The 19,524-nt window shown below is 36.0% G+C and overlaps 1 protein-coding gene across 1 annotated transcript; it reads left to right on the top strand.

The window, feature by feature from the left end:
- The first annotated feature begins 949 nt into the window (after positions 1 to 949).
- Positions 950 to 2,653, top strand: CUNH8orf48 (chromosome unknown C8orf48 homolog). Its single transcript, XM_090258469.1, has one exon. It carries the CDS (start codon positions 1,084 to 1,086, stop codon positions 1,948 to 1,950), a length of 867 nt encoding a protein of 288 aa, XP_090114595.1. The 5' UTR covers positions 950 to 1,083; the 3' UTR covers positions 1,951 to 2,653.
- The last annotated feature ends 16,871 nt before the right edge of the window (positions 2,654 to 19,524 follow it).

A 19,524-nucleotide genomic window follows, 5' to 3' on the forward strand; every position in this document is an offset into this window, starting at 1 on the left:
GGGTTTAGGAGAATAGATTTAAGTTCTTTGGGCTGGTAATACCTATCCCATAAAGCCCCCTGGATCTGTGAGAGGTAATGCTTATTTCTGTTTCCACAGTCATTTACCCCATACACTCAACAGAGATTTCCAGGAATATTTTCTGCGTGTCAGGTGCCTGCTGGGCGGGCCAGGGTAGGGGCGAAACACTGGCAAGAGTTCTGCTCTCATGGAGTTTTTAATCCAGTGGCACCATTTGATAATAATAACCGAATACTCAAACACATTGTCAAGTGTTTGGGAGCTGGGGTGGCTATGCAGCCCTTCCGGGGAAAAGGGACTTTAGGAGACAACAGTAATTAATCCTATAAACAGGGAAGAGGGCTGTCGATGGGCTGTGGGAGGCGCCCTGCCTGAACCCAAGACCTGAGACAGTGATCTGGGAACACTGCGGAGTCTTCAGATGAATCTGGAGAGAGAGGTGGCAGCCCTGCCGTGCAGAAGTCTTACTGGGTTGGCTCGGTGTTTTGATTTTTATACTAAGACGTGTTCTTCAAATAGGTAATCTCCTGGCTATATGCTAGGCAGGCAGGTTTCCATGTTTCTGCTTGCGTTTTCTGGCCGGCAGGGTTTGTTGTTGTTGCTGTTTTTTTAATTTTAACCATTTAAGTGGGGCGTGCTTTCTCGGCTTTGTCAGAGGCTGCCTGTCCCTGTTGGCCTCACTCATGCTTGATCTCTGAGGAGAGGGTGTTTGAAACTGTTCTCAGGGATTACCAGATATTTGTACTTAAAATAGCACTGAGAAGAAGAGCCGCAGAGCGCAGGGAGAAGGCAACCCGCACCCCCTCGTGAACTGTGTGGGCGGAGCCTGAGCTGCGGGGAGGGGCGGGGTAAGGGGGTGGGGAGGGTGGAGCGCCGCGCTGCGACCCAGTGCGCATGACCGCCAGCGTTGCCAAGGCAGCGGAAAGACGCCACCCGGAAAAGGAGCCTGGCTGAGCTGCCAGCGCCCGGAGGGACGTTTTCCGTCCTGGCCCAGGCCTGCTAGTTCCTGAGCCAATCTTGACCAAGACAAAGAAGGTGGGTAGCCCAGTCTGATGCAATGTGATGGCTACCCCCCTAGAAGCCGAGGATCCAGAGGAACAAGGGGAACTGGCCCAAACGGACAGTAGGGCTATGGCCGACCTTTCCAATGAGATCATTGAGTCCTTCACTGATGAGGCACAGAGTTCCGGTTCATTCAGTTCCTCCCGAGGACTGCAGCCCTGGCCTCAGGACCCTGGGAGCAAACCTCCGAGTGGACAGTCGACTACATCCTCGGAATATCAAAAGGAACAACCCGAGCTTTCAGAAAATAGATTTAGTTGGAAAAGGATCAACCACCTCAAAGGCAAAGAAACTAACTCTGGACGGTACCAACCAGACACTAAACTTCAAACAGAAATCACTCAGGTATCTGATGAACAATTAAATGCCCTGCAGTCTTTTTGCACCAGTAAGATCAACCTGATCCTTCATAAAGCAAACTCTAAGGGGAAAAAGAGCAGCAGACGTAAAAAGCCGCCGCTTAGATTGGGTGCTGCAGAAGCTTCAGAGGTAGATGCCTTAAACTGTACTGTCCCTGATGAGCTGCTGAACAGACTCCGTTTCAAAAACCTGATGGCAACCCTAAAGCAGGCGGCAACAGCTAAGCAACACATTTCTTCTAGGTGTCCTGATTGTAACAGAAAAAGAGCAGAACTGGCCCAGTCTGCCTTCCTGAAACGAAAGAAGACTTTACTGGAGTCATTTATACTCCAGGAGAAAATAGATGAACATCTTCATACGAAAGACTTTCTTACCCTTATTGGAGAAGCACATCAGGGCCTTCCCAGGCTTTCAGATGACCCTAGAGTGATCTGGAAAAGACTGAAGGAGAAAAGTCAGAAGAGAGACTCTGGGTTTGAGAGGTCAAATACAGAGTTCAAGACGTAGCAGAATGAACATAGTGCTTAGTATTCACCTTTTGTTCTATCACTTCTCATACCACTCACTGAAACCAAATAGGAGATGCTGTTTATTGATGATAATGTGTAATGTGGATAGGTATTTCTGTTGTGTATTTGAATACTTACCATTTCTGCAGGTACTTTGGAAACTACCTTAACACTTTACTATGCTTCTTTCACAGATATGAGGACTAAAACCTTTCAGTCCAGTATGTTTTTCAGAGAGATGCTGGTGGTTTGGGCTAGGGTTTTGACATTACAGATAGAAGTGCAGAAATGTAAGAGGTAACTTAAAGAGGGAATAATTGACCGCCTTGGTGAAGAAATGGATATGGAGATTTAATGAAAGGTAGATGTTGAGAGTGTTACTAAGTTTTTGACTTGTGTACTTGAATGACTGAGGGAGTCAGGTATACTGGGATAAGAGCAGAGGTTCAGAAAATTCAGGGAACTGGGGAGTGGCTACTTACAGACCAGGACAGCATATTTCTACTAGTACAACCAAATTAGTGTTTATGACTGACTATTCATGTGGCTTATAAGAAGCCACTTATATCAGTTTCTTATACATTTTTCCAGTGTTTCTTTATGCAAATACAAACACTAAATTCACTGTGTACTGTCTTTGGCACCTTTTTGTTTTCACTGTATTTTTCTTGGGATAAAATATAAATGTGATGAAATTTATGTACACACATATATAATACATAAAAATATATATAATAAAGTTCGCCATTTTAAGAATTGCTAATTGTACTATTCAGTGACACTAATTACATTTACTGTGTTGTGCAGCTGTTACTACTATTTCCAAACCTTTTCGTTACCCCAAAGAGAAACTCTTGATTCATTGAGCAATAATTTCCCATTCTGTCCTCCTTCCCAGATCCTAGTAATCTCAATTCAAGTTCTCTTTTGATGTTCATTGCTTAGTACACAGCAATATAACTGATTTTTTTGCACGTTAATTTTGTATCCTGAAACTTTGCTGAATATCTTTGTTCTAACAATATTTTTTAAACAGATTTGTTAGGGTTTACTAGCTATAAGATTATGTCATCTGCACACATACAGTCCTACTTTCTTTTCTTTTAATTTGCATACCTTTTTCCCCCTTGCCTAATTACCCTGACTCTCACTTCCAGTACTATAGTAAGTAGAGGTACTAAAAGCCGCCGCCCTTATCTCGTTCCTGAGAGCTTTCAGTCTTTCTCCATGGGTATGGTGGTAGTTGTGAGTTCTTCATATATGGCCTTTTTCATATTAAGAAAGTTCCCTTGTATTCTTTTATTGAATGTGTTTATCATAAAAAGGTGTTGGATTTTGTAAAAGGTTTGTTTTTGTTTTGTTTTGATCAGCTGAGTGATCTTGTGGTTTGTTGTGCTCTTTAACCTAGCCTAAAACCTTACCTATCTTTGCACGCATCCCATAACCCAATACACCGACTAATCAGACTATATAGCCTGTATGCTTCTCAAGCACTAATGTAAATTCCTATTATAACTTGTCTTAATTAATATGCTTTCTTTCTTACTTGACTGTAAACAACTGAAGGACAGAGACTCTATCTCACACGATATCTACACTGCTTAGCACAGTGCCTCACATACCATGGTGCTTGGCAAGAGTTTCATAGATGAAAGAAGAGGTGCATTCAAACAATGAAATTTAATGTCTTTTGCACCAAAAGGAGAAAACAATCTGGTACCATACTCTTTTCTGTCAATGTTTTGCCTTTGTGTAGTTGTTTTCTGTAATTTTTGTCTCTCTCCATGGATTGGATTCTCTTTTTTAAATGTATATCCATAATTTTCCTCAGCAGAAATTAGTGGAAAGCTTTTTGATAAGATACCTTTCCAGGAAGTATGCAGCCAATCAATACAGTATTCATTTAAAAGATTAATATGAAAATATTTCCCTGAAATCCTCATTTTTACATAGAGATTTTTTATCTGAATTATTAATTTTAAAGATAACTTATGACTTTCTGCAATTTTGAAATGGTGTGAACATTCTTGATGCTTGAAAAATAATTTTTATTGCCTCGGAATAAATTTAAAAGGAATGAATGTTCTTTCTCCAAAATCTTTATAATTGCACCCAAGAGATTCCAGTACAGCTGGGAGGGAAAGTCTATCAGATCAGATGCTAAGAAACCACATATTTCTCCAATGCACTAGAAATGTATCTGGCAACTTGGTACAGAATTATACAAATATTTAACTTATATAACTGTAATACATGAATTGTATAAATATACATCTGTTTAGTTTTTTTGTTATGTAGACTTCTTACCAAAAAAATAAAATTCTGCACTAAGAAACAAATCCATGCATTTAACAAACACAAGAATAATGAAATCCTTGAAAAGAGTTTGGTCCTGAACAGCTGAGTCATTCAAATTCCAATCTCAGAACGATTTAGGAATGTTTGGGACATCCAGCTGAGAATACCTCCAATTTAAACATGTTAGTTTAATTGATTATGAAGCCTAATAGAGAAATCTGGTTGTTTCTGCAGCAACATAGCTAAAAAGGTTGCAAAGAAATAGGAATTATTGCTCTATTTGGGCATGGGTTTCCCCTCAATTTTTTCAGGAATCAACAGATGAAAAATACATACACAAAGTAGTTAATTTAAGAAACAGAAGAGGAAAATATAGCTTAACATCTATTCTTAGTTGATAGTACCTTTTGCAATAGAAAATTCAGAAGATTTCCAATTTGTAGAAGTCTCAAATTACAGTGAAAATTACAAAATTCTTTGAGGGTGGCTCTAATCATCCCGAGGCCTAGTTTTAATGATTGCATTGTTTGTTGAAGCATAAACTGAGGTTTAGGAGAAAGTAGATTGTCATCATACCCAAAATTTGCTTTGGATATCAAGACCGATGGCCCCACACAATGTCAGTGGATATGAAAAAGTTCATCACATGCATAACAAGGGCTTCTGGGACGACAGGGCAGGCTCTCAACAGATCTGCGAATGGCTTGATAGAGGGGAGAAGAGACTGGCTTGGCTTTCACTGTGATTAGGGAGTAGGCTGAGGTGAGGATTTCTGACTGTGAGCTGGAGCTCCTCACATGGTTGGAAACTCCTGCCAGTACCAGAGGAGGGAGCATCTGTTTTCTTAACAACCAGTCCAAACCTGAGGCAGAGGGTAAGGCTTGAGAGTTTCTAATTGTCAAACATCAAAGGGGGAATCAGATTTTTAAAATTCACCCCTGATGTTTGACTGGTGGCGGAAGTAGGTATGCCATGTTTCATTTAATTAAATTTTAACTTGTTTAAGTGTGGCATCATGGTGCTCTATGAGGCCTGTCACCTGACCAGTAAGGGTGGTAAAATTTCCACCGAACACCTTATTCAACAGCCCAGCTTTGTGTATTTTTAGAAATGGTCACTTTTAATGCCTGCAACTCCAAAGTGGATAAAGTGAGGCCTGTATTTTGGCTTTCATATGATTTATATTTTGTATATTTGTGAGAGAAGAGATTCGCAAAGTGACAGAGTTCTCCACCCCTCCATTTAGTTGCTGTTCTCTGACTTCTCATTTTGCAAAGTTCAGAGATCTTCTGGATCACCCTGTATAAATTAATGCTTCCTTCCCACCCGTTACTTCTGACTCGATGTGTGTGCTTTTTTCCTTGAAAGGGCTTTAAATTAACTATTTGATGTTTAATTTTAAAATTATCTCTCTCTCTTTTTTTTTTTTTTTTTTTGTGCCACATTAGAACTCCTTGAAACTGGGAACTTATATTAATCCCTTGGATCATTGCCATAATTTGAGACAATGAAAACATGGCAAAATAGCATAGAATGAGGATATGACCTGCACGTAGGCAGAGGTCCTGCTGGGTGGGTGCAAGGATCCCCTGAGAGAGAATTGAAATCGTGGTAGGTATCTATACCTTAGTTTAGCTGTAGTGTAGAGACAGACCCATTCAAGTGAGATGTGGATGAGGTGAAGATGCCCAAGGGCGGCATTGGCTCAAGGACTTGCCATTGGTTTGACAGAAACTTTGTTGGAAGTGTATATTGTTCAGAAGGTTTCAGAACTGCATTGCTCTCTGCAGGCTTTCCTTACTTTCCATTGCCTCCTCTCCTGGTAGATCTGTCCCACCTCCAATCCCATATTGACCCCTGGTTCTTAATGGAGCCAAACTAATGCAATACTTGCTGTAAAAGAAAAGAATGCATTAGTTCTTTGATTTAAAATATTATTGAGAACTTACTGTTTTGTAAACATTAGGAATTAAAGAATAAGACATGGCTGCTTTCAAGGGACTTATTGTCTTTGCGGGGGACAAAGATATAAACAAATATGTATAATACAGCAAGGTCATTACAGTGATAAATATATTTTGAGTATAGTCAGAGATCTTGGCACTTTAAGGAAATTTACCCAATAGAATATACTATCTGATAAAAGTATTCAAGGATCTATTTCTGGAGTAAAGAGAATGACGAAACAAGAGTGCAAAGATAGGCATAGAATGACAGAAATTTATTGTCACATGGTTCTGATGGCTGGAAGTAAAATATCAAGATGAGGCAGGGTCGGTTCTTTCTGAGGGCCGTAAGAGAGAATATGCTCTTTGCTTCTCGCCTAGTTCTGGTGATTTGCTGACAATTTTTGGTGTTCCTTGGCTTATAGAAGCATCATCCTAACCTTTGCCTTTGTGTTCACACGGCATTCTCCCCATGTGCATGTCTGTGTCCAAATTTTCGCCCATTACTACACCAGTCACATGGAATTAGAGCCTTCCCAAATGACCTCGTTTTAACTTGATTACCTTTTTAAAGACTCTATCTTCAAATATATAGTAACATTCTGAAGTACTGTGGGTTAGGGTGTCAGCATATAGATTTTGAGGGAAACACAATTCAAATCAGAGTAGAGGGGACAGTCAAGCAGAAAAATGAAATTCCCAGAACTTCATACTTCATTCCACTTAGATCATTCTAGACTCTTAGCTGAAGGCAAATATTCAAGGTGATCATTTTCAATAATGGTTGTACATTACTATATACATATTCTGATTTAATTGTTATGGGGTGGAGATTCAGCAGTAGTATTTTTGAAAAGCTTCCCAAGAGAGGGTAATATGCAGGTGCATTTAGAACTACTGTTTTAGGATGACAGTTTAAGGCAGGAAGATCAGTTTGTAGGCTACTTCATTAATTAAGGAAAAATATAATAAGACTCTGAAACATGGCATTGGAAGTGGGAAAGTTGGAAAGAGGAAAAGATAGATGAGTTCTAGAAATGGAAGTAAGTCAGCAGGATTTGATATGTGGTTGGAGAGATGGGTGGTGGTTGGAAAGTAGAATGTGTCACCTGTGTCCCTTCAGGTCCATGCCTGTGTCATCAGCAGGTATGAAAGATAAAATTAGTTTGTCCCCTTGGCAAGAGCATAATAATTGAGTTAATTGGGTTTTTAAAAGTTCAGCTTGTTATTTGGACCTAACTGTAGGTTCACGTGCACTTGTAAGACATAATACAGAGGGATCCCATGTACCACTTACACAGTTTCTCTCAATGTGACATCTTGCAACACTATTGTGCAATATCACAACAGGATGTTGACACTGATGCATTCGAGATACAGGACACTTCCATCACCACAGGGACACTTGGAATCTGAGGTCACAGTAGATAGCGATCGAGTAAGACTTGTTAAGGTGCATTCTGTAGCAAGTGCTCCGTACCTAGTTTTGAGCACTCAAAGGTGCTATAAATCTTCCAAAACCAAGTAAGATCCACATACTTCAGCTTCTTCGATATAACAATACATGAAGAATTCTTTTTAAATTTAAGACTTTATATAATGCAGGTTTAGCAGGGTGTTGGAAAATGCATATAGGTAGCCATTCCCACTTATAGAAGAAGTTCTCAAGGAAGCTGTTTATGCACACACATTCACACATGCATGCAAGGTACCCCACAGGCACATACATGCATAGATGCAGATCTAAATAGAAGAGACAAACTTTTTTGAGTGGGCACCATATGAACCCCACACATTTGAAGAATGACAATTCTGTCTTTTAAAGAATGTGCTTTCATTTTAACCATAACCAAAAAAAGAGTGATTAAAAACAGCTGGAACGTATGTCTATTTTCACCTCCTCCATGTGGACTTCTGTCTTTTGGCTATCACAGATATTTTACAAACAAAACTCTGCTGAACAAAATGATAAACATGGAAGACACATGTCTGAAGAGCTTTATAGAAACCAAAGCACTGGTGTGTGTTTCAGACATAAAACTGAAACTTTAAACATCACAAATAGTTTGCTTTTGATGGCTGATGTGACATTTAATTTATATTTATAATTGGTCAATGTTGTTAACTACAATGCTGGCTATTTAATCAGTTGATACCATATACCTGGGAAGTAAAAATTAAGTCTTTTATTATATATTGATATTTGAATAGAACAATCAGAAAACTAATATAATGCGCTTACCCATCTCTCAAGTTTCTTAGTAATTTACTCTTTGCTTCATCCTTTCCTTTAGATTTCCCCATGAAAACTACTATAGCTAGACCCTTATCATGTCATCCCATAATTACTATAACTTGCTCTTTCTTCATCTGATTGCAATGTTTTTATACCAATATAGCCTATGTAATAATTCCAGGTTAATCTTTTAAAACATCACATCTATTGTGTATAGACCAAAATACAAAATCCTTGATTTTTATTATCTAGGTTCTACTTCTGTTTTCAATGGAGTTTAAGATCCCTGGTTTTTAAAGTGTTCAACACAAATTACAGTTCTTCTAAGTACAAGTACATTTTGCAAAGATTCATCATCCTAGCCTAACTGATGAGTTTTTATGGTCTGAAATTAGGTTTCCGCAGAGGAAATAGATGAAAAACAACAACAACAAAAAGATTGGGGATAATAGAATGAATAAACATTAGTGACCAATTGATGAAAAGTGAAAAAATGATATCAGGCATGACATTTACCTTAAGCTACTAGGTGGATTACGAGAGAGAGAGAGAGAGAGAGAGAGAGAGAGAGAGAGAGAGAGAGAGAGAGAGAGAGAGAGAGAGAGAGAGAAAGAGTGAGTCCAGGAAAGAGAAGTTTGGCAGAATGAGAAGGAAATAATTATTTTGAATTTGGTGCATGGCATCTAGGTGAATATAATTATTCTACAGTAGCTGATAGCCAGGGAAAGAGAGCAGAGGCAAAAATTTAAAATTTTGGAGGCAGTAGGAAAATTAAATTGCTATGTTCATCCACCATAAGACCATTACATATAAATTTGCTCCACTACAGAAAAATATAGCCTGGGGTATAGTATATTTAAAACACTCAATTTTATTGGATAATCAAGCAATAAAATTGAAGTATATTCCATAAAAATGACAGAACCAGTATTAAATAAAAGTTCACATAAAAATTTTGGTACCATTTACCTTGAACTTTTGGCTCAATACAAAATGATTCAGAAGTTATGGCTACTTGACTATCTCAGCAGCTATTTTCACAAAGACTAAAGATACAGACTTGGGATTCATGGTTCAGTGATATTTATTAGACTAGGAGAAGTACAGGTGCTGGGAGAGGTCATGGCTACTCTTTTGCTCTACATTTATGGGAGTTCTTTTGTTTTGTGACCAAGCACATAGCTGTGAGATAAGTGAGAAGGGAGTGGGTCACCTGTCTAACAAGCTAAATTACCCAACGGCAGTAGACCATGTGACAGATGGAGTTAGATTACCCTCACATTCCTATAAGAGACTATATTTTTTCACAGTTCTGGACCATATCCACTCAACATTAAGTAGAATCTGATAAGAATTATGGGTTGCTAGTGCACAGTGAGAAGTCAAATACCAAAGTCAGTTCTTGCCAAGTTTTTCTTTGTATTTTAACCACATGATTCATATTCTTCATTAGGGTATCCCTCATCTGTCTAAACAACAAGCTGTTGTTAGTTTATAAAATTTAACCACTCTTAGCCCAGACATGCTTATGCATACTTCTTTCAAGTTATAACAAAATGAAAATGTTTGCATGTCATATACAATAATTACAGAAAAAAAAAAAAACTAATCAAAAAACCAAAACCAAATCTTTCTAATAATGTTTGAGAGGTTCTAATAAAATAACATTTTCATTTACAAAACTCGGGGCAATTATTCTCTATTTCTTATGGGAAATTTTAGTACTTCTTTTTAACAGCTCTGAGAGGCACTTTGCTGCATAGATTGCATGCTCTTTGAAAGTAAATTTCAGGTGACTGTCGACTTGTGTTGAATTGATTTTGTGTTGCTCAGAAGCTCAACTATTAACTCATGAAAAATCATTTTTCATTTCCATTTTTTTATTTTAGGAATATTGAGAATTTTATTCAATGTGGTTAGCTATTTGCCTATTTCTTGTTTTGCAGAATTTTCTGTTTGCTTTTTTGTGCTCAGCTCTATCTGGAATGTTCCATTTTATTCTCACAGATATAAGGAGCATTTTAAATACCTCTGGAATCAGTTATCTTTTTAAAAAAAATTCTAAAAATATATGTATAAATCATAGTGACTTTGAAAAAATTACAAATTACACCAAATATATTAAGAGTTACTATCTGTGTGTAAAAGTATTACTTTAATTTTCTGTTTTATATGTCTATGTTCTTTTAAAATTTTAACAATGACATGTATTTTTTAAGTGTATAGAAAATTTAAAATTTTTGGATAAAGAAACCTAACATGTTCTTCAAATTATGAATATGTGTGTGTGTGTGTGTATATGTAATACATATATACACATACATATATACACATATATACATTATATATATATATACATATGCTTTTGTTTTATTTTCTCTATCATTTTTCTATGTGTATACATTTTTTTCTATATTGATACCAATCCTCTATATACAGTGTTAAGGACATTTTTGATATATGGGCTCTCAACATTTTTAAAAGTATTTCCTACATCCTAATAATTTCCCACATTATAAGTCCTGCCTTTCCAGGATAGAAGCTATAAAGTTCACATTCCCAGCCTCCTTTGCAGCTACAGTAGGATCATGTTTCCTCGGTACCATTAAGTAGAATGTGCTATATAACTCACTGCTTTTTTTCGTTTAGGGGTGCTTGTCCATCCAAAGTCTAGTAAGCATGGGCCAATATATTTTTCTCAATTTTTATAAAGTCTTATTTTAAAAATTATTTCAGCTCTTTAATCATCTGGCATGCATGTGGGTAACTGAGCAGACATTGGTTGGAACTGTGGAGTGAATCTTGGTTAGCCAGTCTTGCTGGCAAGGCTCTTCTTTCTGAGGGGATTTCTCTCCTTCAGTGTCCTCAGTGCTGCCTCAGAGAGGGTCCCTGGGAGCTGTTCACAACAGAAGACCTGATCAATCTGTTAACCAGGTTCAGTCATGTTAGCTTCCCAACTATCCTATTTGAATCTGTTTGTAATCAATCTTAGAAATTTTACTGAGTCATGCTTTTTAAATAGGGTCACACCCTCATAATCCACTCCCTCTTCCCCCACAACTATTCCAAGCCCGAATGCTGTTTCTCTTTTATTCTTAGGGGATTTAGCTTCAGTATATGAATAAGATATCATGGTCTGGCGTAGCAAGGCTGTTTAAAATTTCTTTCAAATTTGAATTGCAATATTCCCTTGCAAATCTCACCCAATCTGTGTTCCAGTTGGCTGTGACTTTTAATGGAAGTCGTCATCAATTTTGTTGGCAGCAGACCAAGTGGAGGTGCTTTGGAGAAGGAATCTGGCATCCCTAATTCCAAATGCCTGGATCCCTTAGTACTTTTTTAATTTTTATTTTTATTAGCACACTGGCTCTAGGAGCATCAGAGAATTTAACCACCTCAATTCAGCAGGGAGCTTGTGGCAGCCATTAGTTTTGTCTGTCAAATGTGTCCAGTTCTCCTGGAGGGCACGTGGCAGGATTGCAATCTTTGCTTCCCTGCAACTGGGTGTGACTATCTGGTTTGCCTCATCAGGGAAATGCTGAGTGGGAATGATGAGCTCCCACTTCCATGTGGAAGATTTAAGCATCACTCTTCAACAACCTGCCAGTTCTAATAAGTGTCTGCCCTATCAGCCTGGGTGCTGGAGATGGACCAGGGTGAAGGCGAGCAGTAGACACATGCCTCAAACGAAAAATAAAACTTAGTTGTTTGAAGTCTCCGCGTTTACAGGGTGTTTTATTATCAGAATGTAATGGAGCGCCTTCTGACTGTACAGAATTGGTAACTTAGATTGGGTTGCTATGGTATTAATCTAATTTGAAAACATTTTTAAAAAAGAAAACATATCTTTAATAGTTATACTCAGAAATGATGCAGTAAAAATTGATTAGGAAATCAGTTGTGCACATCCTTTGGCAAAGAACTTTATTATCCATGTAGATGTGTTCATAATGGTAAAATTGTTCATCAGGTAAAAAGTGTAATATTGTGACAACGCACAGACCAAGAAATTGAGAGAAAAATACTAATGTAAAGATCCTCTCACCAAAAATTAATAATAAAACTTGAATAAAAGTAAACGTGAAGCCTGATTATAAGACTGACTGGTTTTAAACAAAAAAAATAAACCTCATGATCTTCTGAAATCTAGGCCTCTTTTATTTTTTAATTTATTATTATTATTTTTAATGGTTCATTTGTATTGTATTTTTTCCATTCCCATTTATTTCCCCCAATAGTTATCTTTTATTGATTTTTTTTTTTTTTGCCTAGGACAATATAAGTTCTTTCACTAGGCCTATTTAGGTGTGTATTTCATTTTAGATGAGTTTTCTGTAATTGTTGATTTTATGACAATTGCTTTTACTTATAAGAACACTCTAATTCCTTACAGTGTGTCAGATTCTCTCATTTTTTCCATCTCTTTGCTTGCATTCTCATAGAATTTCACAAATTTGTGCTTCTCATCAGTTTTCCAGTTTTCTACATGAGCCTTCTCTTTAGTCTATACAGCCTTCATTTTAATGGTACATTGTATATTCCCTTTTCTTCTAAACCCGGTGTCTTTATATTTCATATTATTGTCTTTCAAAACAATATTCTGATCACCTTTAAGGAATATACTTGTCATGTAGAGCTTGTTGTAGAGCATTTTTAAGCAAGTTAGGAGCAATGACCTAAGTTCAGGTTAATTTTATTTTATTAAAAAATTTCATACAAAGCGTGCACATGTTAACAATTTATTTCACCACCTCTTTCAATCAGTCTTGAAGATGACTCTTAGTTTTCCTGTTTTATTGTGATTTGCATGTATTTCTGCATATGTACATTTCTTGTGGAAAAATAAGTGTCTGAATCACAGACACTATTTTTCTCTTCAGACAGCTAGAGAATCTGACTGGGTAGACTTAAGGTCATTGGCCAAATTATTGTCATTACTGCTCTGCACAGCCATAAGCATTAAGACCACTAAGAAAGAAATGATAGAGATGTCTCCTGCTCCTCTTCCCTAATCAAAGGCATTTTTAATTACTTAAACTTTTTTTTTGTTTTTGCTAATAAAAATCACAAGCATGTTCCATTTGGAATAAGAGTAGTGTTCTAGATGTCAGGTGGCAATTTTTCTGACTGTTTTTTAAATAAATTTATTAATTTCCATGAAAGCACATTAAGTATCAAACCAATATCATTGAACATAGCTTCTTAGAATAAAAGAAATAATAAGCAGGTAAGCAGAATTAACATAACTCTCAGTATCTCGAGTCAGTTCTGTGTTTGAAATTTTGATAAAGAAAAATTCATCAACATGTCCTACACTTGGCATTTTGAACATATTGTCCATGAATGAAATGAAAATAAAATATTAAATTTATATTTAATAGTTAAGACTTTGAAGATTTCTTAAAAGCTCTGACTCTTATTGAGTTAAAGAAATCTGGGTGAAAGATATGCTGGTAATGATTAGAGATAACATACTTAAACACAAACATGCTCTTAAGTATAGAAAGATTACTAATTGTGAAAGTATGTATAATAAATATAGTGCCAAAAATTGCCTGTGGTTTATTGAATCATGGCACCTTAAAAAAGATCTTTAATTAGAACAACACATTTATTTTTCTGTAGAATCACAAAAGTTAAATCAACCTAAATAAAATGTGTTCAGTGAATCTTGTGGAAAACCTATGATCATGCAATTTATGGCACTGGAATTTTTCACTTCTAAATATAGCATGCAAAAATTACCTAGAAATCTAAGATATTAAGCCTCTTCCCTTTATATATGCAATACCTGCATGTACATATATATGCTTATATCTTCTAAAAGTACATCTGATGAGCTTAATAATTCCCTGAACTAAACAAATGTTCACTTTAGAGATGTGTTTTTGAAAGGAAAATGATACAAGTCAGGTGGAGAAAGTTTATGATGGATAAGTTAATTCTAACAGCATCACATTTATAGTCAATTATTGGATGGCAATTTCGGCATAAAACTTAGCTCTTTGTATAGAAGGCAAGGTACTAGGAACCTCTCCAATGTGGCCTTCTATTTCATTATTACTTTGTTCTCTTGACATAGCGGGATGGGGAGGTTGGAGGCAGTTTGGGGACAGAAGGGTGACCTTTCTTGGCAGAGCCCCTGAGCTGCTGTGGCTCACAACACCCTGAAGAAACAAACTTCAGCCTCCAGTGCCTCTTACTGTGGTGCCTGCAACCTTCCCCACTTCCTAAAGTGTTTTATAATCAGATTTCTAGTGGTCTTTCTTACATGTAGTTGATGCTTACATGGGAAAGAGAATGTTTTGGCTCCTTAGGAGGCTAGCAGAGGAGCAGCACTGGATTTTCAGGAGGATTTGTGGTTTGAATGAGAGCATATGAGTTTAGAAAAGAGGTAGAAAGGAGAACAGAGATGCTCCCTACATGGCAGTCTTTCAAATGAAAGTCTGACTTCCTTTACACATTTTCCCAGGGACCTCCAGGTTTCTTTCAAAACCCTGGCTTATGAAACTAAAAATAATCACATGTAGCACTTCATACAAACCACAGTTGTGCTAAGAAGTTAAAGCTCAAGCGATTCTTCTTACCAAACACTTGCCATGACCAATTTCTTCATAATGTCAATCTCAAGAGAGGTAAATTATATTAAAATCTTATAATTTTCTATCTTGTTAAATGCTTATGTACCAAGTGTGGGGGTGGGGTACAGATCAGAAGCATGCTTTTATTTATTTGTATTAACTTTGTTGGGGTGACATTGATTAAGAAATTTATATAGGTTTGAAGTGTACAAGTCTATCATACATCATCTGTATATTGCATTGCGTGTTTACCACCCAAAGTCAAATCTCCACCCATAATCATATATTTGACCAGAACCACTTCTAGAACTCTGAACTCTAAATTCTTATGATATAGATACACTAATTTCTTTTTCAAGGTTCAGTTGTTGGAAGGAGAAGTTAAAACAATGGTGCCATCTTGTTCCTCATTAAAATGTCTAGCAAGGACAAAGATAATTTATATATGGACTTTTATTGGCCGTATATATAATGTGATTACAGTTGCATAATTGGAGCCAAAAGTACTTATCAAATTTAGTGATATTACTTTAACATTCTGAAACATGTTATTCACACTTAACTTGGAAGAAAATTTAGATTAAAGGTTAATGCATTTCCAGCTTATATTTCAAGTTTTTATCATACCTCACATTGGACAATTTTTAAACTAGAGAAATGACCCAAGAAGTAACTTATCCCATTCCTTTCTTTCTTTTTCAAATAAATTTAAAAATAAAAGCCATTTTACTTAAAATACAGGTTTTGCCAGTGGTTCTCAAAACATTTTGCTCTTAGGACCCCTTTACACTCTTAAAAATTATTGAGAAACCCCCCAAAATCTTGTTTATGTGTGGGTTACATATAGTTATATTAGATATTAAAACTAAGAAGTATTTAAAATATTTATTCACTTAAAAATAAAATCCCTAACATGTTATGTTAGTGTCCACCAGAAAAATTAGGTCAGTAAGCTGTGCATACCAACAGAGAAAGTTTTATTATTGGAACTGGCTCACATGATCAGGAGGCTGGATAGTCTAATATCTGCAGTGTGGGCTGGCGGCTTGGAAGCCCAGGAGAGCTGATTTCTGTTTCTCCCATTTCTTAAGATAATTAATCATCCAATTTTTTTTTGAGACAGCTAATTTTGGCCACTTGAATGAATTTTAATACCATGTTAAAACTAGTAATAAATATGCCTGAAACACCATCCCGTTTATTGGGCAAGGTTTCTCAGCATATTGATAAATATAAATATTTTACTTTTTTTGTTAAATTAAAATATGCAACTTTTGTTTTATGTATCTGAAGTAGAGTAAAAATCATTCTGTGTGTGTATTACAGGATAAAAGCTTGAGTAGAATTGCAGTATGCACAAACATAAGAGCCATTGGCCAGCCTATAATAAATTATGATATATGAAGTGTATAAATATTTAATGAATACATTTTTATTCAAAGTCAACATCTTCCCCTCTTGCAGGTCCCCACTCAGAATACATTTCATAACTTCACAGAAGGACTGAATTAAAAAAAACTCGTAGACACATTCTGATCTATTTTTAATATGCATTGCTCTATGCAGGATTTGACGTTACATCATATATAGAATAAGGGAGCCAAGAGACAACAAACTTTAGCCGCTTTGGTGTGGAATGCAGACTTGCATACATTACTGAGAGTTAAAGAAGTTTATATATAAAAAGAAAGAGAGGAATCAAGAGTCTGATTACTAATTTTACTTTGCCACTGCCCGTCGTCTGCCTTTTGCCTAAATAATCCCTAGTAAGCGTCAACATTCTCCTCTGATAGAAAAGCTTATTTTCTGGGTTTTTTTGGATTGTTGGTTCAAACTTTTAAGTATAAGTAGAATTATTAAAATGTCAAATTAAAAATAATTTAGAGAAGTATAATAGAGAAAGTGAAATCCAATGAAAATTTCACTGTTTTTTTTTTTTTTTTCCATTCATGTCATTTTTAAATACGTAAGAGTAGTGTTTAGTACTTGCTGCTAATCAGAGCCTTCCTGGGGCTGCCTTTGCTGAGCAGGCTGAGGAGAGAATGGTCCATGGGACTCCCTCCTGATCTTTGCAGTAGCCCCTCAGAGGGGTTCTGTTTTGGTCACTTTTATTATCTACATACTCAACAAATATTTTCATTGAAGAATGGATTTCTTGGCTAAATAATATAGAAGAGTAACTGATAAATAATTTTGTATATTCCTTCTGGAATGAATCTACTATTTTAGCATTCTTTCTCTTATGAACTGGAAAACATGGCAAGGTTTTCCAAAAACAGTTATCTTTCTTATATGTCAATTTATAAGCTGACATTAACAAATTTATGTTTGAATACACTTGAGTTTTTCTTTAAATGCAGTTCCAATAAAAATCTTCCCTTTTGGTAGAAATTGACAAAGCTGATTCTAAATTGGGAACTGCAGAGGTCCTTGAAAGGCCAGGACAATTCTGAAGAATTATAGACGTCCTTATAATAACAAGTGGAATGTAGATTTGAGAAAGAAAAACAAATCTCAAACATACTATGTATGTATCAGTTGTATGAGGTATGGATCTATCGGACAATCTGATCCAGGTTTAGCAACCTCACATGCTTGCCATTTTCAAATGAGTCTTGCCTGACTTTGAGATGCTATTCAGTTTTACTACTTAGAGAAATTGACAGATGGCAATACCTCAGGAACCCTAGCCCGTGTCAGCAGAAGACTGTGGAAAATATGCTTCTCTTCTTGTAAGAGTTGTGTCAAAAATTCAGACAACAGAGGGTCCCAAGTTATGTAATTCTCGATTATTTCTCTATGGGTTTTTATTTAAGTCAGTGCACCTTTGAGGGGACATACATGTTTCTCTGATAACCTTTCATTTAATTTATAAACTCTCTTGAGTCATGGGTTGTATGAAATTTAATAACAAAAAATCTTAAATAAGAGGAAATAAATTAAGGAATTCCTAGGGGAAATTAAGACCTAAAGTCATTAAAATGTCTCAATGAAGCCCAGTAGTCAACAATTCTGCCAGAAGAAATATATACTTATTCATTTGGTCTCAGCCCCGGAAAGTTAGCTGCAACTGGAGTGCTTTTAAAATAGCTTTACGTCAAAGACGTTTTGCATTTTCAATTATTACTAGCACAATTCTCAAGCAGTCATCTTTACTCCAGTCAGAAATTAGTATAACAATATTTGAAAAAAAGAAAAGTGGCAATATAAAAATACACTATAGTATTCCTGTACAAGATTATTTTTATTGCTAATACAGATTCCTTTTATAGTTACGACTTTCAAAATCTTAGGTAGTTGAAGAGCTGTTTTATTTTTACTTCTTTAAGTAAACTTATTTTAGCATAAGACAATGAAGTTTTCATAAAGAGCTCCAAAATGAAGTTTCTTCTTATTAATTTTATTTTCATATTGTATACTTATATACCTTTATAAACATCAACTGATTAGGGCATTTATTTGTATAGATTTGCTTGCTGACAGTGTAAAATCATTCAACAAGTACACCAAATAGAGTATACTCATTTTATATAAAATCCTCAAAAAATCATCAGGGATATTTTCCCAATTTAAGTTGTATTTTATTCTTTGCTTGTCCAGTACTACCTAATGAATGCATATTCATTTATTTTGGATTTCATGAACTTTTAAAAGTTGGTCTCTTCTTTCATCCCCTCTTTTATAAAGTTACATGAAGTCCTCTGAAGGCGTACCCTGGTCCCATTTATGATTGTGACAGGTGTGGCAGCATCAAGCAGTTCTAATATAATGTCCAGCCACCCACCAATAAGGGAGCCTTGTCCTAGGTCTGGCTTCTCATATTTTCATTCCAGTAATAGGGTTTCTGACTAGCGTTGGAGCTCAGATTCCATCTCCCACTAAGCAGATGCTATCTTATACTTTAGTACCTAAGTTCCTGTCTGAGAAAATTATTTTAAAAAATATTCTGTCCATTTGATCCCATAAATAATAGAACTTGTAAAGAAATGCTGACATTTTTCCATGTGAGCCATATTTCTCAGATTGCTGGAAATGGGGTAAATATTATTTTTCAGATTATGTGCCTTATTTTTTAATTCTTGGACACATACTTGCTATAACTACATTAATAAACATAAGTAAGTACTTGTTAGAATAATCAGGCTAACACTATGAACCTCGTATACGAGATGGCAGCTTGGATAACTTGGCTAAGTGTCCAGTGAAGAGCTGGTGTAATAGGACAAAGAAACCAGAAAATGGAGAAAGAGGAATAGAGGAATGAAGTGAGTGTGCATTTTCTAAGAAATCAGAGACCTTTAACTTTCACTATGTATAATTTCAAGTTCTAGAAACTGCATCATGTGTCAGAAAAAAATAATCTGTGTTGGCGATTTTGCTAGCCAAGTAACCCAGAAGTCATATTTATATTTCATTTTGGGTTGTTTTTCTACAAAAATATTTCAATGTGTTCACTATTTTTCAAGATCAATTCTGTGTTTTTACATTTCAAAAAAAAAAAAAAATAGATG

The sequence above is a fragment of the Furipterus horrens genome, unplaced genomic scaffold (assembly GCF_987537825.1).
Source record: "Furipterus horrens unplaced genomic scaffold, mFurHor1.1.pri manual_scaffold_12, whole genome shotgun sequence".
In the NCBI taxonomy this organism is placed as follows: Eukaryota; Metazoa; Chordata; class Mammalia; order Chiroptera; family Furipteridae; genus Furipterus; species Furipterus horrens.